We start from the raw sequence: 24,670 nt of genomic DNA, 5'->3' as shown, positions 1-24,670 counted from the left end.
AAAGGTAGGTAGGTAGGTAGGAAGTAGAGAGCAGAAAAAAGATGACTTAAAATTCGGTCAGAAACCTTATCATACACAGACAACAGGTTTATAAATCAACTTTAACGCTCAATTTCAAAACTATCTCATTCAATAAATGTCGAATATGTCCTTGATAATTTACATTGGCAATGCTGCACTGCACTACAATTCAACGACTGTAGCAAAGCGTGCGGCCGTTTGTCAAATCTAACCTTTAATAACGTGACTTTACGAATCAAGGTACGCGTCTTCGTGTATGACACGATCTATACAAGGAGTCATCCTCGAGAGCAATGGAAACATCACTCACCATCAGAAACACAACACTACGTAGGTACGTACTACTTCAGTTGGGCTGTTCCATTTCCAGATTCGAGCAAGATGACATTACTGCATTTTTTAATCAATTTTATCGCAATTAAAATGTAATACGGATCTAAAACTGTTAACGTTTTTAGTAAATTTATTAACGGGTTAGCGTTTAATAACACCTATTAAATTTTTTATAAGTAACAGTTTTATAAAATAAAGTTAACTTAACGTTTTTTTAACGACTAAGGAAGTTGACGTTTTTTTTAACGATTGAAAAAGTTAACGTTTTTATTAGCGGTATCCAGCTCTAATAACCAGTAAATACGGTTTTCTTGTCAGTTGCCCATAGTTGGTTTTAGTTTTAGTAGTCAAAACAAGTATGGCTCTTTCTGGTTTATAAAGAAAGGAGCCAACGAGTTTTGCGTAGGATATATTCTCTAATCTTAGCGTTTTCCTTAAAAAAAATCCTTAAGCAGCCCAGGGCCATAGGTATATTTGCTAATTATTATTGTTTATAAGATACTTAACCACAAATTCTCCTCTCCTTGAAATTCGTGAGTATGTCATCACTGTACTCGCCCAATTCTTATTGCCCGCAGGGCCCGTCCTTAGATATATGTCAATGGATATTTGCCATTTTTCAAAACGCGCGAAGTTACCGTTGTGGATATTAATTAAAGGATTTTTTTGCAATAAAAGAAGGTACTTTAAGTAATTTAATTCTCTTTATTTAAAAATTATGTTATGCTGTCGTTTTTAACCGATTCAATTACAGCCAGATCCAACAAGAACCGTTATAAAATTCTCGGTCGAAAACATTAAAAGTCAGTGAACTAAAACGCTGAAGAATAAGTCCGTAGTCAAACTGACCAGTTGACTATAGTATTTATCACTCGATGGATGACAGGTGTCATCTCCATATAATTTATAACCTAAAAACTTCAAATCTCGCAAAATTGTATTGAAATGACACCTGTCAGCGTACCAATCGGGTTAGAATAATTCTATAATCACTTATAAATATAAAAGCCTAAAATAGTCGAAATCAACTTATAATTAATATGTAATTATAGTAATTAACTACTTCAAAACTAAAGACTAATCTTCAAGCATCCATCACCTTAATCTTATTTGTTTATTCCGTGAAATTAAACTAAAATTATCCCCATTTGTCCCCGCCTATTCCCATCTGTGCTCGGCGGGGACTAATGATATTACACCAAATTATCGTCCTAAAAGATAACCTTTTACCTTAACCACAAAATAGGTTTATACGAAACTTAATTACATATACCATGGTCGAACTATTGACCTCCTTAGGGAAAAACATTGGTTGACATGTTAAATTATAGATTAAACTGTCGCGTAAACCTTCCTTATCCTTTACATATAGATAATTAACTAATTCTACCTCAGATATACTATAAAAACCACTGCACTGAATAATACATATAGCTATGTACACTAGAATGAAATTATACTTTAATCTTTATATCTATTTCTTGAAAGTTCAAAATACACAGCTTTCCACCTTGGTACATTTTGATTACTAACATCATAAACATCTGCATCTGAAAATTAATAGTTAAGTAAAAATCGATGATGATTATCGATTATAATATTGTTCACAATAAATAAAAAAATAACATAACATTACATATTCATATATTGTGCTGCCTGCCTACCTTTCAAAAGTGTAATATATAACTCACATTTTATTAATACATTTTAACGTAATTAACTTACAAAAGAGTTTAAACTGTATACTTCAAAAGGTCTGAAAACCTAAAAGGTAAAACATTATCAAGTTTAACTTAAAACTTAATAGAAACTAACGCATATATTATAATCAAGGTTTAAAAACCTAATATACCTAATCAGGTTCTAAATCATCATTAAATAAACCAGAATATTCATTCAAATAAGCACTTAAGTAGAATAAACTACAATATATGTAGTAGACGTATTGTCCGCCATACATTATCAATAATATCTAAATCTAATAAAATAGATATTATTTCAACCACATCCCATTATTTCAAAAACTTATAAACTTATTCTCTCCTATGTATCAACCAATGCAAACGTACTTATTTAAATAAAATTAAAATTAGTTATTTAAAATACTGTAGTAAACTACTAGCAAACTTTCTACATCAAAACATCTGTATAAGTAATCTTAAATCTAGATATAAGTAGTGAATAGTAATCTTATATCTAGATATAAGATTACGATTCACTAGTGAATGAAAGTTTTTGTTCTTTAAGTGAAGTTCAAATCTTGCCAATTAGTCCAATGAAAAAAATAATCAACCTACTTACACTGACAATTCATCGTCTGCAAATGTACTTATTAAAATAAAATTAAAATTGGCGTTGAAACTCTAGGTCCATGGGGTCCCAGCGCGCACAAGTTTTTTGGAGAAATCGCGAAACGTCTGGTTGACGTAACTGGTGACCGAAGAGCTGGCGGCTTCCTCGCACAACGTATCAGTATTGCGATACAACGAGGAAATGCCGCCAGCATCCTTGGTACAATGCCTCAAGGGCCTATTTTAGATATAAGCTAGTTATAGTAATCATCTGTATATATCCATTATGTAAATTAAAATTAGTTATTCAAAATACTGTATTAAACTACTAGCAAACATTCTGCATCAAAACATCTGTATAAGTGAAGTTTAAATCTTGCCAATTAGTCCAATGAAAAAATCATCAACCTACTTACACTGACAATTCATCGTCTGCAAATGTACTTATTAAAATAAAATTAAAATTAGTTATTAAAAATACTGTATTAAACTACTAGCAAAAATTCTACGTCAAAACATCTGTATAAGTCATCTTATATCTAGATATTAGTAGTGAATAGTAATCTCATATCTAGATATAAGATTACTATTCACTAGTGAATGACCTTTTTTTAAAGTGAAGTTTAAATTTTGCCAATTAGTCCAATGAAAAAATCATCAACCTACTTACACTGACATTCGTCGTCTGCAAGTGTACTTATTAAGATAAAATTAAAATTAGCTATTAAAAATACTGTATTAAACTACTAGCAAACATTCTACGTTCAAACATCTGTATAAGTTATCTTATATCTACATATAATTACTATTCACTATTTAATGAAAGTTTTTTTTTAAGTGAAGTTTAAATCTTGCCAATTAGTCCAATGAGAGTATAATCAACCTATGTACACTGACAATTCGTCGTTAATTTTTAGTTTAATGTGTCGACTACCTAACCCCCTTATTCATAAAACTAAGAAAAACTTTCGTTGAATTCTGTCCCTTTCTAACAAAACAAATTATTTATTATTTATCAGAGCTCTGGTTTCAAGTTGGCGTTCCGCAGCGCCATCTAATAAACGAAATTTGAGTTATTTTGAAGCAGGTCTCAGTTCCATCCATTTTGTTCGGCGCTTAGACCTCTGGTCTAAATAGCTTGTTCTATTCAATAGAGGACGCTCAATCGTCAACGCTGCTATTCTTCTTGTTTTATTAGTCCATGATACAAGTTTTTATCGCCGATTGTACTAATAATAATATACTTATGGGAAAGATATACTTATCATAAAACCTAAACTCAATGAGGTTGCGTTGTTTTATTATGTACTAATTGCGTAGACAAATATATTTTCTATCGGCTATTGGCTATTCAGCGTTGATAGGCTGATAGGAGACCTCAACGTGCTAACTTAAAAAGTACAACATTAGTTGTCTCCTAGACCTCACTTTGCTCGGTGGAATAGTGGCAACATAACCTACCATGAACAATGTACAGTGAGCTTAAAAATTGCATGGAGACATTATTAATAGAATTCCTTCATAAAGTAGCCACGTACTGGCGTGCCTAATTTAGATTAAATGATTGAATACAAACGAAAATTACTTGTTCTCTATCACTCCTTATTTCAATATATTAAAATATTTAGAGAAAATTTCACATAAATAACCTAGCCCTGAACTGAGCAATGTTGGACCTATTAAGCCTACTATGGGTACATTGGATACTATATTCATACGACTACTTGGATACATAGAAAACACCCATAACTCAGGAACTAATTACATGACAAGCACACTTGTAAATATAGGGTGCTAATTTTTTCATTGTAATATCTCATTGTGACCCAGAGAGCTAAATCAGAGAAATAGTGACTCCTATTTACAGTAATGTATGCCTATCGACCCAAAAACGTACGGCGAATTGTCAGTGTCCTACTTTTTAAATTAATATTTAGACCTACAAGACGATAAAGAAACGTCGCGTCAACAACATACTTACAGTTTTTAGATGAATCTCACATCGATCAGGTTTCCTTCCAATCGCGATTGGTCGAATTGCTCTGTGATAATGTGTTAAGGAATAATATATAGGCGTAATATTACGGTAGATGTCGCTAGACGGTATGATGGAAATATTCGCTGTTAACGGGGAAGTCTCGATCGCTCAGTTAGAGCGGCACTTTCACACTCTGTCGCTTGCCAAGTCGATGCAGAGTTAACATGGACTGATTCTAGTAATAGACTAAGGGAACATAACATGTCTATACTACGTGACCCATTTTTAACAATTGTTCCCCCCCCTTCGGTGACCGCCCGTAGTATATATCAAGACCGCCCCCCCTCTAGTTTTGACGCAGTAACTCAATACTTAAAATATTTTTTGTAAACAAAAACTTTTTAAAAAATTGCATCGGTGTTGCCACCTCTGTCTTTCAAAAGCTTGAATAAAACTCGGAAGATTTCCCTATTGACTACGTGACGCAAACCAAGAACCTTCTGTGACCCCCCTAAACTGGTCACGTAGTAACTGTGCGTTCCCTTTGTTCAGTTGCTCTCGGAAACCAACATTTGGTAAAGATCTGTTTTGTGAAGATATGTTTTTTTTTAGGGTTCCGTAGCCAAATGGCAAAAAACGGAACCCTTATAGATTCGTCATGTCCGTCTGTCTGTCCGTTTATGTCACAGCTACTTTTTTCCGAAACTATAAGAGCTATACTGTTCAAACTTGGTAACTTGGTCTATGAACCGCATTAAGATTTTTACACAAAAATAGAAAAAAAAAACACTACATTTTGGGGGTTATACTTAGAACTGAAATTCAAAAAATCTTTTTTCATCATACCCATACGTGTGGGGTATCTATGGATAGGTCTTCAAAAATGATATTGAGGTTTCTCATTTTTTTTTTTTCTAAACTGAATAGTTTGCTCGAGAGACACTTCCAAAGTGTAAAATGTGTGTGTGTGTGTGTGTGTGCCCCCTGTAACTTCTAAAATAAGAGAATGATAAACCTAAAAAAATATATGATATACATTACCATGCAAACTACCACCGAAAATTGGTTTAAACGAGATCTAGTAAGTAGTTTTTTTTTAATACGTCATAAATGGTACGGAACCCTTCATGGGCGAGTCCGACTCGCACTCGTTTAGTTTAAAGTAATATAAAGGATACGTCGACACCTCTCCGCGTGCTCCCTGCGAGCGAACATGGCCACCACGCAGCCGGGCGTCGTGAACTGTATGGACAGCAGCTGCCCCACCTGGGACAGCTTCTCGCTGAGCAGCGCGAACGTGGTCGACGGGGGCAACTGGAAATGGTCGAGTTATCAGCTAAGAAGAAATAAATTTAAAAAAAAATTAAAAGGCTAAGCACGCGAAGTACGCCGCGCTGGAATCCTCGTACGATTTTGTGCCGGTGGCGATCGAGACGGCAGGGCCTTGGGGGTCAGAAGCTCGCGCTTTTATTAAAGAATTAGGGCGCCGTTTGCGCGAGAGGGGCTGCGATCCTCGCTCTGGGTCGTATTTGGTTCAGCAGGTTTCCATTGCAGTTCAGCAGGTTTCCATTGCAGTTCAGCAGGTTTCCATTGCAGTTCAGCAGGTTTCCATTGCAGTTCAGCAGGTTTCCATTGCAGTTCAGCAGGTTTCCATTGCAGTTCAGCAGGTTTCCATTGCAGTTCAGCAGGTTTCCATTGCAGTTCAGCAGGTTTCCATTGCAGTTCAGCGGGGAAACGCAGCGGGAATAATGGGGACCTTTGAGCCGGGTACAATTCAGGGTGGATTATTTTAGATTTATTTTTTAATCTGTGTCTTTTTGTTTTTATTATTATTATAACGAATGTATCGTGTTGTATTTTAAGTTACTTGTGTTTTTAAAAAAAATTGTTATCTAAATTGTTCATGATAATTTTTTTTATACATCGGTGGTAAACAAGCATACGGCCCGCCTGATGGTAAGCAGTCTCCGTACGCCTGCAACTCCAGAAGAATTACATGCGCGTTGCCGACCCTAACAACCCCTCGTTGAGCTCTGACAACCTTACACACCGGCAGGAATACAACACTATGAGTAGGATGAGGGTAAGATGTCCGAATGTTACCTAAGTTGTTCATGGCATTACAAAATCAATCTTTGAAAAAAAAAGGTTTCATCGCTGTAAGCCATCTAATAGATCAAAGGCCAAAGTTATCCGCAATCTTTGGCCTATGCCCGGTAAGATAGCGACACTTTTTGATATTTAAAAGAAGAAAAGATGGCAGTAAATTTACTGTGGCTACATGTTCTTTGACTTTCCACCTCTATTTTAAATTCTCTTTGCTAATGACTATTTATTTGAAAACAAATATTAAGCTACTTTAAAAAAAATCACATCCGTTAATCATCCTCAGAAAGAGGGCGAATCACACTGGAGAAAGACACCAAAAGTCAAATTTTGTTGCTTAAATATTTGGTCTACGTAGAAACTCCAGCGTTTTCATAAGCTTAGCTCCTTATTTGATTACTAGCCACCTGTCTCGGCTTCGCACGGGTTACACAAAACCTTAACAAATTATACGCCTAAACCTTCCTCAAGAATCACTCTATTGATAGATGAAAACCGCATTAAAATCTGTTCACTAGTTTCTGAGTTTATCGGGAACATACAAAACGCGGCGAGGGATTTTGTTTATAAAGTGTACCTGTGTGTGTCATCATTGTCATGTGTCATTTTTGAATTTGAATTTGAATTGAATTCGAATTTGAATTTTGTAGTCATTTGCTCGGATCCGAACAACTTTCGTGGCATTTTTTCTAGAGTTAGTTAATTTTTATTCTCAAAATTAAAATAAAATACTTACATTACTAAACTGCAATTTCGCTTCTGATCCTGTTGATGGGCCATTAGAACCCATAGGTCCATTGGGACCAAATGTAGGCTGGTTAGGTCCCGGCATGGAGAAATTAGAGCCAATCATCGGACCAGGCATAGGACCGGACATTGGACCCGGCATCGGACCAGCCATTGGGCCAGCCATCGGAACGGCCATTGGCCCAGCTATCGCACCCATCATCGGACCCATCGGACCAGGCATAGGACCAGACATGGGGCCTGACATTGGGCCAGACATTGGACCCATCGGGCCCGGCATTCCCGCGTTGAACATGGGCCCCGGTGCTCGCACCGGCCCCGACATAGGCCCCCGAGGCCCCGACTTCTGGCCGCCTTTAAAACTAGATGTTCCTGGAGCGGGAGGCTGGGCAGGTTTCGACCAAGGTTTTACAGGTGAAGGTTTAGGGGCAGATGGTCGAACAGCATTTGTAGATCGATTCGTGATAGTAGAAATTTGCTGGGATTTTTTAGCGTTCTCTGGCGGTTTCTTAGTAGTTTTAACGTCTGGACTTGGTGATCTTGAACCGCTTGCACTGGAGCTGACAGGGCTGGGCTGTGTATTCCTTTTCTTTTCTAAAGCCTTCGGCTTATCATCCTTTTTACTAGTTTGGGAATCAGGTGTGGACGGTTTCGTGTCTTCTTTTAGACTCTGAATAATAGAGTTAACGTCTTGATTGCCTTTGATTGATTTCAGTACCGTCATCAAGTCTTCTACTTTCATGCCTTGTGCGACTAAAGCAACCAGTGTTTCTAAAGCGTCTTTAGCTTTTCTCTTATCGTCTTCACTCTTTGAGTAAGTACCTTGGTCATGAAGGCATTGTTCTTCTGGGGTTCTGAACAAGCTGCTATTTAATTCAGTCTCTTGGCCTTTGACAAACCTTTCATAATGTCTGACGATGTCTCTTAAAGGTGTTCCGTTTTTAGCCAAGCCCGGCCCGAGGCTGTTGAGGCCTTTTGGTAAGATGCCAGTGCAACTAGTTTTTATTATTCGGACTATTAGAGGGACACCGTGGAATTTTTGGCCATTTAACATGGACACAGCCTGAAACCAAAAATATAATCTGTTGAAATATAGTAAATATTGTTATTTAAGAGTAGGACAGTGAAACATATAATATAAAACTTTTTAACAAAAAATAAAACCGACTTCAAATATTACCAAAAGCGCCATACATGTACCTATAACATTTGAAGAGTTCCCTCGATTTCTCCAAGATCCCATCATCAGACCCCGACTTGGTGCCAACGGGACCATCTCGGGGTTATACACGTTTGATAAAAAAAAAATTGAAAATCGGTTCACGATTCTCGGAGATATCGAGTAACATACATACAAAAAAAAAACAATCGAATTGAGAACCTCCTCCTTTTTGAAGTCGGTTAAAAATACACATGGACTGTTAGAGAATGCCATTTGGCATTAAATCTGCCATTTGTGTATTGTTCTATATATTTTGTGCAATTAACTTGAACTAAATATTATGTCCACATCTTTGCATCCAAAGCAGATATTATGTTCTAATTCAGCACCCCTGAAAACTTCGAACCTTAACTGAACCTTAACGAAGAAGAAGAACCTTAACGAATTACAAAAAAAGCGCACGAAAACCTCAAAGTCGACAACCTTGCACTTTCCTGTCTTTCCTAGCTAAGTGCATGTCCGCCATCTTGAATTATCAAGATTTATGGTGAGATTAATTTCGAACGTTTCCAAGGTCTGTAAATTTTCGTCACTCAATTTATGCTAACACTTATTTCATGGCCGTATGCTTGTTTGATACCTTAGTAAGTAATAATAAAAAATACCTGTAAGGCTTCGAGCGGATGCCTGTACATGACTCGAGCGTAAGAGTTGGGGCTAGCGAAAGTAACCACACACACTACTACTTCGCCCGCCAGGGTCAATACCTCCTTTAGGTCTTCTTTGGAGCACCGGAACTGAAGCAAAGGAAATTTATACACATTAATATGAAAACAAAATTTCTTTGCCAAACACTTACTCACTTATATGAGTCTTGTCCTCCAACACAAGAGCACGCCATTTTATCCGGTCCTGTGCGGATTCACGCCAGTTTTCACTGACGCCGAGCTCACAGAAATCTACCTCCATTCTATCCGCCCACCGATACTTAAATAAATAAATAAATAAATATTATAAGACATTATTATACAAATTGACTAAGTCCCACAGTTAGCTCAATAAGGCTTGTGTTGAGGGTACTTAGACAACGATATATATAATATATAAATATTAATAAATACTTAAATTCATAGAAAACACCCATGACTCAGGAACAAATATCCATGCTCATCACACGAACAAATGCCCTTACCAGGATTTGAACCCGGGACCATCAGCTTCGTAGGCAGGGTCACTACCCACTAGGCCAAACCGGTCGACCTTAGGATGACAGTCAGGACGGCGTCCAGTCGGTCGACCCAAATATGCCATCTTTACAGCACGATCTTCTACCATTCTTTCGAGGTGGCGACGAGCGGTAAAACAAGGCAGTTGATGCATTTGGCTTGCGTCCAGCGGCGGCTTTTTTTTAAAGAATATTGTGGAAATGGGTAGATACATTTTTTTTGGTGTTGTTATTCTGGCCCGTGGTTAAAAGGAGAATTATTGTCTGAATTATAATCCAGCACATAACTACCACACAAATGCAAAATAAAAAACACACAATGTATATTGACATGCGGATAATGCCCAAAATAACTAACCATGGTACTTACGTTTTTTACCAAGACCCAATTTTGAAGCGAGCCTTCGATACCTAAAGAAACTAAGTACTGGGGTCTGACCCCATAATAGCCTTTGGGGTCCGGCCTCCACACATCCATATCAAGACCCCATGGTTTTTCGTCTCCTTCCTTTTTCCTGTACATTTAATTTATTTATACATATTGAAAAATTACAATCAAAATATCAGACTCCAGAATGGAACACGTAATATATGGTTTAAGAAATTTATTCTCAAAAATATAAGAAAATTTATAAATGTAAAACTGTGGAAACAATGATTGAGAATATTTTAAACTTTTACCTCTATGCTTAGAAATACCAGGTGTCTGTCATTAGCAGATTGAGATCAGTGCCTAACCCAAAATTAATTCTAGGTCAATGCGGCTAATTTAACCGAGTGCTTGTTTTCAAACAATAATAGAAGATTGTGAAGTGAAGCAGGAACTGCTTTGTTGATGACGTTTCAACAGTCAAAAGTAAGTATGCTCTATTAGCTACAGTAAAAAAAAAATGCTTTGCCTTTTTTTATGCTACACTGACCTTAGTTTTAGCTAAGGAGAGGCATCTGTTATTAATCATAGAGGTAAAAGTTCCCTCTTTTTGAAAGCTGGTAAAAAAAACTAACCTTTTAGCTTGTGGTTCCTCATTTTCTTCCAGGTCTGATTCATACTCTAAATTATAAATAAAAATTATTAGCACATCAATATAAATGAGAATATGTGAACTTGTAAAAAAAATCCAAGTTGGCTAAAACAATAGAGAACTAGATTATGCAAGTATGAATTAAAAAATCAAAGTGTTCTGCATTGAATTTTAAAAATCACTCATATCTAATAAACCTGAAGTACTTTATATTTTGGCAACACTTAGTATATTATATATAAATAAATAAATAAATAATAAATAAATAAATATTATAGGACATTATTACACAAATTGACTATGTCCCACAGTAAATAAAAAATAAAAATAAATAAATTGATTTTATTTCAGGCAAAGCACCCATATAAAATAACGTGATACTCAGAATTTACAATTTAAAATGGCACAAAAGTGTAAAAAGTAAAGTAACCGTATAACAATTTCTTTTTTTTTAATTACTATTTAGAATAAAATAAAATAAAATAACTACTTTCGGTTCGCATCTTGATGCAGAGACAGCCAAAACCTACAGATTGGACTGTGCAAATCCTAACTAATCGTGGCTAGGATACAGTTCTCAGAGCTGCGCAGCCTACTCCAAAAGGACGCCGCTCTAGACCGAATTACGGCAAAGAAATCGGGGACACGAGCCTCCGCAAACATACTCGACGCACTACACCACCTTGGCAACTTCATCAGGATTCTGAAGGCGTCGTTATATTGAACCCTTAGGGTGTTAATTGCTTTCCTGGTGAAGTTGGTCCAAAGTTGCCCTGTGTAGAAGCTTTGACAGTATGCTCTAAAAAGCGTCACTTTGACCTCGTCAGAGCATCTGCCAAACCTGCGCGCGAGCATGTTGCACCTTACTGATAAGGCTCTTCTCTCTCGCTCGATGTCTTTGTCGTCCTTCAGTAAGCTCAATAAGGCTTGTATTGAGGGTACTTAGACAACGATATATATAATATATAAACATGTATAAATACTTAAATACATAGAAAACACCCATGACTCAGGAACAAATATCAATGCTCATCACACGAATAAATGCCCTTACCAGGATTTGAACCCGCGACCATCAGCTTCGTAGGCAGGGACCCACTAGGCCAAACCAGTCATCAAAATACTTAAATATATGGAAAACATCCATGACTCAAGAACAAATATCTGTGCCCATCACACAATGCCCTTACTGAGAATCGAACTCAGGACCATAGGCTTGATAGGCAGGATCACTACCCACTAGGCCAGACCGGTTGTTGTTTACTTATGCTACTTGTGGACTTATGCTATTGAAAGTACTGCAAAACTTACCAAAGTATCTTGCTCAATGTTGCTATACCAGAAAATGCTTCTAGTCGAGAAGATATTTTTTATTTTAAAAATGATCCCATTACAAAGTTATCCCTATTCCTTTTATAATATGAATATTTTTAGCAAATCACGACCTTACCTTGTGCTACTGGTGATTCCACCCTTATTAGGACTTTATCAATAGACTGTGAACCCAGGATTTTCTTAGCTTTCTCTCTTAGAGCTGTGCTTCCAAAAATAGCCTCAACTACCTTCTTGTCTCCATTCTCGGATAAGCTGACTTCACATGGCCCGCACTGTTCAAGAAGTTACAAAAAAATACATTCTTACAACAATTGGTTAAAGAGATTGTAAGGTCAATATGGATAAGTCTGGCTGCAGGGTATGTATGGCTGGCTTTAGCTTTTGGCCTATTTACATATTGACTAGTGTTTATTGTGAGTTGATTCATAGCTACATCTATTTAGTAGCTGTGACGTCTTGGCTCCGTTGTATGACAAGGTGGTAAATAAAACACAAATTATGATTGTATGCTTTGTGACCCAGCTGCTCGTTCGGCATTTGACAACGGAGTGTTGACTTGAAGGTAGTTTTGCAAAAACCTTTATTGTGTAAACGCCACAATAGCAGCAGCAGCAGCTTTAGCAGTAACTTTTTCAAGTGTTTCTCAGTAAAAAGACATGTTTAAATCGCTTACTAATGCTAAAACACGAACTACACACTTTCCCGTGATAACCTTACCAAAGATGTGTCAGTAAATATTAACGTAGTAAGCAATGGCTCTGACAATTTGGATGAACATATAGAACAGGAGTCATCAATTAGTTTCTTCAGGGGTCCAGTAAAATAAAATGACCACAGCTGTTCATTTCTACTATGAAATAAGTAAAAAAATATACAGATTTTCGGTTAAGATCCAAACCATGGTCCGCCATTTGTGACCCCTAGTATAGAAGTTTGATATAAAACAATATTTACAGGTGTATATGTCGAAATTATGTTCTAAAGGCGAATTTAGGTTACATATTTTTGTCAACCCTATTTTCAATGAACTGTAACAATGATAATGGAATTTGATTGTAACTAAAATTACCTTTTTCACCAAGAAATCTGTCATCTTTACCAAACCATAGTTTTCTGGGAAGTTTGATACTAACAGAGGAAGAATCTCGAGCTTTCTCTTTCCCGAATTTAATTTTTCCACCTCTTGATCTTCTGAATCTAAATTGGAGCCATCTGAAGAGTTAATATTCTGTTTTTTCTCGGTTTTAACCTTTTTATCACCTTTGGTACTGGCATTTTGACCATTGTTTTTACTCATGTTTCACAAGTTAATTCTTAGTAAACAGACTTAAGCTTTATAGATTATCAAGAAAGTAAGATGTAGATTTACAAAAAAATAGGATTTCACGGATTTCACTAATTAAAATTGATTAAATTCTTAATTCAACGCCGGCATTATTCTATCCTTTACACGCTACGCCGCCGTTTGACGTTGAAGTTTTTTTTTTAAATTTTAACAATGCTTGAAGTTTCTGATTCAGAGGAGTATTTTATCGCACAACGGGACATATATTATACGGGACAATGAAATTTCCAACTATAAATTAAGTTAGTTTGGAAGCATACTGGGATAGACGATCCAATCCTTGTTTTTTTAATGGCCTAGCAGATTTCAATGTCTGAGAATTATTTTCCAAAAAACACAATAAAATTGTCAATTTATAATAATCAGATTAAGCGAAATACTTTTCCTGTCTGGATTGGCCTTTAACTTTCATACGGTTTCCAGTTGTGGTGCCAGTGTGGCACTTGTGTAATGGCTCCGCTACACGATGGCCCAGCGTAGGCCAGTCCTAGGGACGCATTTATGCGTTAGAGGGAGCAAGTAATATTTTACTTTTGTTTTGATTTTATATTTGTAGAGCCTAGCAAAGCACAGAAATTTGTTAACCTGCGACCGACCGATCTCAAGGGTCCAGTCTGAAAACCAGCGCTAGGCCCTCTGCTTGGCATATGCTGAGATTGGAGCCCATTGCCCAATCATCAGGTATTAAATGTCGAAGTACCTATCTTTCTAATTAATTTGTATTTAGTATTTAAGGTTATTATATTGTACTTTGTTGATAAGGTTTTTTTTTTTGTGGCAATAAATATTTTCTTCTTCTTCTTCTTCTCATAATTTCACAGACGTTTAAATTAACACTTGCACTGGCGGGGTTTAGGCTGGGCTATCAAAATCGCTGCCAACTTATCTTGGTCCGACCCTAACTCCAACCTCAATAATGCAAAGTCTTAGTTAACACGAAATATAAATACTAGATTCAGACCAAGATAAGTTGGTAGAGATTTTGATAGCCCCAGTCGGTGCAAGTGTTAAGTAAACGTCATAATTTCATAGAATTTTGACGTTTAAAATAACTGCCTACAAATCGCGTGCGTCTGGGCTAACAAAATCGCTGCCAAAGAGTAAAGTAAGAGATGCACTTTCCAATGAAACCTTACAGCATTTAACAAATTGGACACGCCTTGTCTGTTATTTTCTGTACACAAAACATTTTTTTTTATACAGGAGGCAAACGAGCAGACGGATCGCCTGATGGTAAGCGATTACCGCAGCCCATGGACAACTGCAACACCAGAGGGGTTGTAAGTGCGTTGCCGGTTTAAGATGGGAGTACGCTCTACTCATGCCGATTTTTCACAGGTTATAGAACAAATGCCGCAGATTCTTAAGATGAAATTCTATGGGATTAATGAGATAAGTCTGCAGCGCTTCACACACCTTTACTTAATTCAGTCGTCCTTAACTGCTGGCATCCTTACTAGGCTCCTAAAACATTGTTCCTAGTTAGTGCAGTCACTCTTACTAAGCGCGGTTGCACCTTTACGATTTAAGTTTAAAAATTCTGAATTAAATAAGTGCTTAAACTTATGAAGTGCTTAAGACAAAAAGTCAACAATGTTAACTTTTTGGCATTTCCCTTATGATTCGTGTTATCGAGGTTTCACTTTGTCTTATTTTTCTTGCAAATCACTTAAGCACTTTGTTACACGAAAAATTTGACATAAATCGTTACTCAATTTATCTCGATCGTGATGAGGAGGGAATTGGAGAATTAATTGTCTGTTTCGGTATTCAACTACAAATAAGTTTCTACTGTGGTTTCGAACATCGTCTACAGCTATAGTAGAACCTCGATTATCCGAATTACATACCCAACCGAGACTCAAGACCGAGGTTCAAGTTATGATTTCGATGTTTGTTTTTATCAATGTAATACGTGTGTGGTGAAAAATCGCTGGTTCAAGCCTCAACCTCTAATTACGTAGAAAAAAAATAGCCTCGAAAAATATATAAAAACATGACTCCAAATTTGGTCAGGCCTTGCATACGTTTGGCATACGCCGCATACGTATAGACCACAGACTACAAAGAGATGTATAGACAAGAACTTTGGAACAAACTAGATTTTCGAATTAGTTTTATTAACTTCTTCTTCTTTGGCGAATCCTCATCATGGCCGAGGGACGTGAGGACTGTGGACACTCTTCACCAGTGCTCTCCAAGCTATTTTGGGCCCGGTGTATGCTAGCCTTTAATGTGGCTTTTGTCTCTGACGTTAATCTGTCCGCCTAACGCGGGACCATGCATATGTCTATCCCTGCGCTTCCTTGCCGTGCCGCCAGTGACCCTTCTCCAGACTATCTGGGCCTGTCCTGCTCAGATGGCCGAAGAAACCAAGTACATGTTGGGTGCAAACAGTGGAGAGCCTCGTTTTAATGTTGAGTTCGTCGACAATAGATGCATTTGTACGGCGTTCAGACCATGAGATCCGGGGCAGTCTTCACAAGCACCACATCTCAAACGCATCTATCCTAAGGCTTTCGTTTCTAAGAATAAGAATAATAAGAATAATAATTATTTATTGTCACAAACATACAAGAATACAAAGACGTTAAAAGAAAAACAAACAAGTAGAATCTAATGGTCCAGGTTTCGGATGCGAATAAAAAGATCGAGAAAACAATGGTTCAAGGGTTTTTTACTATCGCAAGTTATATTACAAAACTTTTGTATCTTTACTATTAAATAAATAAATAAATATTATAGGACATTATTACACAAATTGACTAAGTCCCACAGTAAGCTCAATAAGGCTTGTGTTGAGGGTACTTAGACAACGATATATAAAATACATAAATATTTATAAATACTTAAATATGTACATAGAAAACATCCATGACTCAGGAACAAATATCCATGCTCATCACACGAATAAATGCCCTTACCAAGATTTGATCCCAGGACCATCAGCTTCGTAGGCAGGGTCACTACCCACTAGGCCAAACCGGTCGTCAAAACCCTGGTAACTATTACCCTGTGACCCGCTATAAAAACTCTATTCAGCCAAAATGCAATATCGAACCATTTCAAGTCGATAAAACAGTTAGCAAACAACAGAATAAGGCTTACTTTTATGAGCTAACATTATTACTTTATTTTTTCCGTCGAACATTTAGCAAGCCATCTTGGAAACATATTCAGGGCATCAGTTAATGGTCTCAGAGGCAGTAAAACGTAATGAGATCTTTATTACGAACGTGTGGTAGCACATTCATACTGGATAACACAGGGTTGTGCACAGTTTATTTTATATAACCCATTATAACCGGTAACAGACTAATGGAAAAAACCGACAAGTGCGAGTCGGACTCGCCCACCGAGGGTTCCGTACTTTTTAATATTTGTTGTTATAGCGGTAACAGAAATAAATCATCTGTGAAAATTTCAACTGTCTAGCTATCACGGTTCATGAGAGACAGACGGACCGACAGAGGAGTCTTAGTAATAGGGTCCCGTTTTACCCTTTGGGTGCGGAACCCTAAAAATAGCCTTTTGTGACCGTACACTGAGCATGGCTCCATATGCTCTTAGCTGTTTTTTAATTCAAAAAATATAATTGCCTAGGTGCGATGTTACGATGATGGTTGAAACTTAAATTTTATTACGATAGAACCACTGCCTTACTAGTCTTCTAGTCCATTAAATACGGACGGATATGCTCAATAAATAATTAGCAGTCCTGCAGTTAATGTTAGGGTCAGACAGGCAGTTAGATAGGCTCCATTAGAAATCTGGGTAGTCATTAGGCTCATTGCTTAGATCTAATGATTGGGATCTAAGTGAAACCACTTTGGACCGGACTGTGAATAATTGTAAGCGATCATCGAAGATAATATGCTTATCTCAGACGGCTAATAAAAAATATTGATGGTTGTATGATGTGGTGGAAAGTTTGTTCCAGAAAACGAAGAACGGCGGAACGGTGTCATCGAAGATAATATGCTTATCTCAGACGGCTGATAAAAAAATATTTATGGTTGACTGATGTGGTGGCAAGATTGTTCCAGAAAATTTAAAACGATTTTACGATAGGTAAGTCACATCACATCGCATTTCGTCGGATCGCAGTTGACGACTAGTCATTTTTGAGCTGTTCCGTGTGAGAAAGGCATATAAATACGTCCTTACACGCCTGGAAATAAAGTTCGTATTTTTATACTTTTATTTATAGCCCTGACTGCATTGCATTGTACCGACCCACACTTAGGGTATGTACGCACTGTGCGGCTGCCCGCACTGCGGATGACCGCTCGGCTAACCGGAACCTCAAAATTGTATGTAAACCGTATTACCTATACGCACTGCAATCCAGCTGCCGCCCATCCGCTCCGGTCGCTCGGAGCGCTGCGGCCCGACTGGCGGACAGCCGGACGGTAGCTGTGCGCACTACGCGGATCCACTGCGGTTGCCAGTTTGCGGCTGCTCGCGCGCACGTGTACATAAATTTTGGAAATGGCTCAACCGCGCGGTCGCTGTACGCATTATGCGGCTGGCCGCGCTACGGCTGGCCGTCCGGTTGGCCGCAACTGCATCCGCAACCCGCGGTCAGCAGGACGGCCAGCCGCATTACGGCCAACCGCTAAGTGCGTATGTAGCCTTACCGTCGCCATCAGATTATATTGGAGCTTGGAGCGGCCGAGTTGCTCGTCGGCTTAACAATTAGGCTAGGTACGCACTTAGCGGCTGGCCGTCTGGCTGGCCGCGGGTTGCGGTTGCACTTGCGGCCAACCGAACGGCCAGCCGCAGCACGGCCTGCCGGATAGTGCGTACAGCGACCGCGCGGTCGAGTCTAGTTGATCATTTCCAAGGTGAACGTCGAAGAGGCTGTCGGTGTTTATTATATTTACGCGCGTTACATAAAGAAAAAGAAACGAAGACACAGATTCTGGGTGCATCCATTTCTTTTTACACGAGATGAATCCAAACATTTCGAAATTTTCTTCGAAGAGCTCAAAAAGTACGACGATAAGTTCTTCAAATTCACAAGGATGAGTCAAAAATCTTTTGAAGAACTTTTAAGCATTTTGAAAACTAGTATCCAGTTTGAAAACAACAGCGTGAACGCCGTGGACGCGTGTGCTTTCAATGCCGACCGCGTAGTGCGTACAGCGACCGTCCGGCTACCCGCCCAAGGGGCCGCAGCGCTGCGAGCGACCGGAGCGGTTGGACGGCAGCCGCAATTTAGCCCAAATTTTAGGCTTCCGGCTAGCGGTGCGGGCAGCCGCTTAGTGCGTGCATAGCCTTAGAGGTGTCCAGATATTTATGGGCGACTGTACCTTAGTCCCATTTTTGTTCCCGTTGCGTTACCATTACCAGCCGGCCTAGCCAAGGTGACAATCGCTATCGCTACAACAACGAAACTCTTTGTCACACTCTTCTATATTAGTGCGACAGTAACAGTTGAATTTCGATTGCTACGGAGCGTAAGTGATTTGGAACCTCGTAATTTTATTTCCTTGAAAACAACGCAAAACGCACTTTTAATATGCACCCTACCCCACCATCTTAACGAGCTTTTCCGTTAAGTACTAATAATAAGTTATTAAACGAAACTCTGAACTCAAAATTCATTAATTAAAAAGTTCAATCTAAAGATTTAACTCATTATTAGGATTTTAGAAGTTACTTTACCAATTTCAGAATTATTTTGAAGTTAAGAAGTGTAATTTATAATTAATTCCGCGTTGCTCGTATAAAAAGATCGTATAAGTCATTTGACTACCTATATCGTTGCAAAAAAAAATCTTATTACACAGATTGCCCTAGAACTAAACTAAGCAAAGCTTGTACTATGAGTACTAGGCGACAAAATGCATACTTACAAAGGTAAATACATACTATTATACATAGAAAACAGGAAAACACCCATGACTCATGAACAATCTGTGTTCATCACATAAATAAATGCCCTTACTGGAATTCGAACCCGGGACCATCGGCTTCATAAGCAGGGTCACTACTCACTACCCACTAGGCCAGACCGATCGTCACTAACTCTTAATAAAACAGAAAAAGTTCATTTTTAATAACTTTATAATTTTCTTTTCAGGATACTTACCGAAAAGGACAGACATGACAACATAATGTCGGCTGTACACATTCGTAGTGACATCATGAGTCCCTCCATCGAAGATGCGCGATACGAAATGGGAAGGTCTCTCAACAAGTATTCACAGCTGACATAATGATACCAATATCAATCTTATAATAGTATTTTATACAATCGTGATATAATATAGAGCTTTTCAGTCGAGTACCGTGTTTAGGCAACGAAGCTTGCTGAGTTGCCTAAGTGAGGTACGAGATTGAAAAGCTTGATTATATCACTATTACAATACTTTTTCTACGAGTCGAGAGTAAAAATACCGTCAGCCGTTTGTATCGCGGTGGAAAGACCGTCAGCTGTAAAATGAACATGTAAAAAATGCGCGCCTTACCACTTTATGTCCGCAAAGTATGCGTAATGTGTAAATTGCGTAATCCGTTCAAGGCGTTTCACCTAATGAAATGCTACATGAAAAGTTCCATATATTATTTGTTATTGCTATAATAAAAAGGTAAAGAGCTTATTTTTTTACATGTTCATGCGACCTGCTGACGTTCTTACCACCGCGATATAACCGTCTGACGATTTTTTAAAGTAACTATAGCATCTGAACTATCATCTGACAAAGTATCAAACAGGAGGCGTTGACAAAATATTTTTTTCCTTACGTGTTTCGGTGACTGCCATTCCTCAACCCACCAACGGAGCGGCAGCTAACGTCCACGAGGGTTCATGATACATAGCCGTTAACCACTATACGAGTTTTCGCCCAGGAGGCGATTGGTCATGGAAATCTGTTCCTGGCTCGCGGTCTATAACTTTTTTCCGACGTGATTACGCGTCCGCAATTTTCTAGGGGTTAATACAATTTACAAGGAGTGGAACTCTCTGTGATATAATAAAATACATTATATCAAATGTATTTTTTTATTTAAATACCTAAATTATTGCTATATTTACAGATATTGTCTTATTTCATAAAATATGTGGTGTAAATAAATAAATCTAAAGAATAATACTACCTTGTAGATCTACTAAAATACTGATCAGCATTATTATTTTTTTATTATTTATTTAAATATGAAATTATGATTGTGATACTTTACCTATCACAGATATTTATTATGTTTCAGAAAAAAATATCATGCAGTTCAATACAATATATTATTCTTAATTTATTTAAGAGTGATTTATATGAAAAATAAATCTAATTCAAACATGATTTTGCGTCTCCCAGAAGGTTCTATAGGGACCGTGCGCGTTGGAGGGTCTGCCATCTTGTGGCCTGAATCGGAACCATAAACATGCACATGTACACGTCACGTGTTTTCTTGTGCATAGTAGGTTCTGCCATCTTGTGGGCTACATCGGAACAATAAACATCACATTTACGCCTCGCGCCAAAAATCTGACGGCTCCTGTGCTGCCTCCTACAGTTCATGCACGCTCCCTCTATTATATTTCTTGAAAAAGAACATTGTAGTAATTATGACATAAGATTCAGATATCGTTCAGATTCCAATCGGCTTATAGATAATTTTCCTTATGGTCCCAACATTCATAATGCTAGTTATAAGATGGGCACCGGCAGTTTTTTTTTTTTTTTTTTTCATTTATTTACGAATAAAGAGGAGAGGTATTCACGAGCACCGGCATAGTTTGACAATATTTATTTAAGCCCCCTTTTATCTTTGAAATACCAGGCCACATTTCGGCTACTCTGCGAAAATGCTTTAGATGTTTCAGTTAGATTTTTATTCGTAACAGTTATGTCTTATTATAAAATTTTCATTTCACTGTATAGTATGTTCAAAATATATTTATAACACGACAGACAACGTAAGCATGCACATTTCACACGAGTATGGTTGTCACGTGAGTTTCATCAAAGATAATTTGAAATAGAGGCGTATTGTCAAAGAAAACTTTGTACAGTCAGCGTCAAATACTTTGTAGCAATCAAAGTAGCCAATTAGTTCGGTACGCCATATATTTAGTATGGTGTACCGAACTATTTGACCACTTTGACTGCTACGAAGTATTTGACGCTGACTGTAGTTACATAAATATAAAGCCATCTTTCGACACATGATTAAAATTTTCAAAACGCCATTTGACTTTGGTCCTTATTTTTTTACTGATATATGTTAAATTTGATAAATATCAAAAAGCGGCGCCATCTAATAGATCAAACGCCAAAGTAATGACAGCATCGTTTCGAGCGATGGCGCCATAACTTTTAAGTTGTGCCCGGTAAAATGGCGCCACTTTTTGATATTTAACAAATTGAACACATGTGAAAGTGTAAGTGAAAGAGTAAGAGATCAAAGTCAAATGGCGTTCTTAAAGTTTTAATCATGTGTCGAAAGATGGCAGTAAAATGTGGCTACAAAGTTTTAATTGACAATACACCTCTATTTCAAATTCTTTTTGGTTGCATAGTGGGTGTCTCGAGCGTTTCCTCCCTCGGCTCACGTCCAGCGCGTAAGTGCAGCTTATACACCGTGTGTTTTTTGATTTGCGTTAATTTCGAGGGTGCATTCCTGAGCTTAAATTGTAACTTTCTTAAAGACACCGATATTCTAATTAACTCCATTTCGGAGATAATCAATCATATTTTTTTATATTATAAGGCTGTTACGAGCGTGTACACTTGCCTTAGGGCCTGTTTACTTATTGATTAGTGTTTAGTGCGAGTTCATACATTTGCTACTAACGTACGTACTATCTCGGACGATCGATGTTAGAAATGACATTGATATATATATAATATATATATATCATATAGTGCGATAGTTTACTAATGTAGTTTTAGAAGTGTCTTGTAACTAACAATCTATGGATCGGAGGAATCTGAAAATAAATAATTTTTATTTTTATTTATTTATTTATTATATCACAGTTTTCAATTGTTTGGTTGAGTTAAATGTAATGCCCGTGTTACAACAACGCTATATGCAACATTTAGTTACTTTTTATAAAAATAAAAATAGTAAAAAAAAGAACATTTTTTTTTTTTTTGAAAATTAACTATGCCATTTAGTTTCCTTAAACGTACTTACCGAAACCCCGGAGTTAACGAAATTCAATAAAAACACGGTGTATATTGGACTGCCCGAACGCATTTCGCACGAGAAAGGTTTTCATATTCCTAGACGCAAAACGCGGGTGTGGCACAATCCCCAACACATATCGCACCCGTATGGTTGTCACGTTAGTCGGCGGGCGGCGGCGCGCGGCGCCGGGCGCGGCTGACGTAGGGCGCGGGCTGGCGCAGGTGCACGGTGCGCACGTGCAGCTTGCGGCTGTTGGACTGCCCGAACGCCTTGCCGCATACTTCGCACGAGTATGGTTTTACGCCAGTGTGGCTCTGAAATTTTTTTTTTTAAATTGGAAACCACATACCGAGCTTTACATCTCAAAGTACTTTGAAATGGCAGAAACCTTTCCGACGTTTTTTTAAATGTATTATATGTATTTTTCTATGTATTTAAGTATTTATAAATATTTATATATAATATATATCGTTGACTAAGTACCCTGAACACGAGCCTTATTGAGCTTACTGTGGGACTTAGTCAATTTGTGTAATAAATGTCCTATAATAATATTTATTTATTTATTTAATATCTAGTATGGAAGGTGGAGGTAAGGAATGGAATCTCCATGTACCGAAAAGTGTCATAAAAAACCTTAAATAGGTGGCGCTACAATACCTAGAATACTTGAACAAAAAATCAAATCATAGACAGCGCACTTCACTCCATCAATAACACCCAGGTTCTAAGCTACTCCAGGCTACTTTGGAGAGATTTGAAACGATTGTTTATAGCTGATAGCTGGACACTTTTGTAACAGTTCTACCATAAAAGATTTCACTCCTTTAAATTCCACACTCCATAATATCTAGGCTAGAAGTCTACAAAAAAAACCATACTCTGAAATGTCTGTCGAGTGCCCCCTTACACTTGAAAGCCTTTAAGCAGACAGAGCACGGGTAGGGCGCGTCTGCAGGTTGGTTCGATTGTGGAACGCTTTGGGGCAGATGGCACACTTGTACGCTCGCTCTTCACCTACAACTTTCTTCAAACTCTGTCCAATATACATATAAATAAATACAGATTAGACATACCCTAAAGTGTCTGTCGAGTGCCCCCTTACACTTGAATGCCTTAAAGCAGACAGAGCACGGGTAGGGCCGCGCGTCTGAGTGAGTCTTCTCGTGCATCTGCAGGTTGGTTCGGTTGTGGAACGCTTTGGGGCAGACGGCACATTTGTAGGCGCGCTCTTCGAAATGGGTCCGTTTGTGGTAGACCAGGAAGGCGTTGCCCTGTGTAATGATACATGAGTCAAACCGTGACACTAACGTGAACGTGAGTTAAACCGCAAAATTGGTTAAATGTTAACCTTTTGAACGCTACGCCTATCGTACGCGGCGTGAACCTTGTCGGTATGCATAAAGGTTGATATTGGGCTGTCGCCGCGCGCGTCATATGACGTCTTTGGCGGTCAAAAGTTTAAAATGATTCAGGCTTAGTCGCGATGTCGGGAACTTACTTTTAAAAACAATAAAACTACACGATGGTTACGCACGACGCACATTTTCGCGTACGCACTTTTTTGTGTACCTAAGTATAAGTACAATTTAATTTAATAAGCTTTAATATTGCTAGTAGAAAGTATATTTTCATATAGTTTTCAATTTTGTGGACATGAAAACAGGACGTCTTTTAACATATTTCGAGACTATTCACGAGCTCTTGACCACAGTTTTATTTAAATAATTGAACTCAATTCAAATTTCGTCATATTAAGTCTCCCATGTGATTCCATCCCGTCAAAATATTACGGAATGAGCTGTTAAGAATCCGGGTGATTAATTAAAAACACCTCTGAAAACAGTAACAGATCAGTTGGAAAAAAAATAGACATTAAGATACATTAACAGCTCGATCCCAGCGCACCCTCGCTAACGCCAATAGGGTGAATCGCCGGAGTGGGTTTAGTGGGTAGGGTAGTG

At 37.9% G+C, this 24,670-nt stretch overlaps 2 protein-coding genes across 3 annotated transcripts in view; both read right to left on the bottom strand.

The window, feature by feature from the left end:
• Nucleotides 1-1,039: 1,039 nt before the first annotated feature.
• LOC133526800 (uncharacterized) lies at nucleotides 1,040-13,699 on the bottom strand. Of its 2 annotated transcripts, XM_061863585.1 has the most exons (9): nucleotides 13,290-13,699; nucleotides 12,336-12,492; nucleotides 10,869-10,914; nucleotides 10,234-10,378; nucleotides 9,304-9,435; nucleotides 7,466-8,539; nucleotides 5,802-5,937; nucleotides 4,627-4,687; nucleotides 1,040-1,904 (listed from the first exon to the last, which is right to left on the bottom strand). In XM_061863585.1, exons 1-8 carry the CDS (start codon nucleotides 13,515-13,517, stop codon nucleotides 4,632-4,634), a joined length of 1,974 nt encoding a protein of 657 aa, XP_061719569.1. In that variant the 5' UTR covers nucleotides 13,518-13,699; the 3' UTR covers nucleotides 1,040-1,904; nucleotides 4,627-4,631. The 2 variants fall into 2 exon arrangements, with proteins under 2 accessions (XP_061719569.1, XP_061719568.1); XM_061863584.1 differs by lacking the exon at nucleotides 1,040-1,904 and having other exon boundaries at nucleotides 3,952-4,687.
• An 8,975-nt stretch (nucleotides 13,700-22,674) lies between these two features.
• LOC133526799 (zinc finger protein 433-like) overlaps nucleotides 22,675-24,670 on the bottom strand; it is a 28,993-nt gene continuing 26,997 nt past the window's right edge. Inside the window, exons 12-13 of the mRNA XM_061863583.1 lie at nucleotides 23,783-23,980; nucleotides 22,675-23,020 (exon numbers count right to left, since the gene is read on the bottom strand). Of these exons, the coding sequence (XP_061719567.1) occupies nucleotides 22,865-23,020; nucleotides 23,783-23,980 (354 nt within the window). The 3' untranslated portion in view covers nucleotides 22,675-22,864. The remainder of the gene's footprint in view (nucleotides 23,021-23,782; nucleotides 23,981-24,670) is intronic.

This window comes from Cydia pomonella, chromosome 17 (assembly GCF_033807575.1).
Source record: "Cydia pomonella isolate Wapato2018A chromosome 17, ilCydPomo1, whole genome shotgun sequence".
Classification (NCBI taxonomy): domain Eukaryota; kingdom Metazoa; phylum Arthropoda; class Insecta; order Lepidoptera; family Tortricidae; genus Cydia; species Cydia pomonella.
The sequence above is the reverse complement of the archived record's forward strand: the minus strand, read 5'-3'. Positions and strand labels throughout refer to the sequence as shown.

What these genes read in the sequence shown, in the direction of transcription:
- LOC133526800 (XM_061863585.1), bottom strand. Translation starts at nt 13,517, where the DNA reads ATGAGTAAAAACAATGGTCAAAATGCCAGTACCAAAGGTGATAAAAAG. An exon ending in GAGGAACCACAAGCTAAAAG is followed by an intron (nt 10,379 to 10,868) that starts GTTAGTTTTTTT and finishes TTAAATGTACAG; the next exon opens with GAAAAAGGAAGGAGACGAAA. An exon ending in GCACGCGGAGAGGTGTCGAC is followed by an intron (nt 4,688 to 5,801) that starts GTATCCTTTATA and finishes ACATTATCACAG; the next exon opens with AGCAATTCGACCAATCGCGA.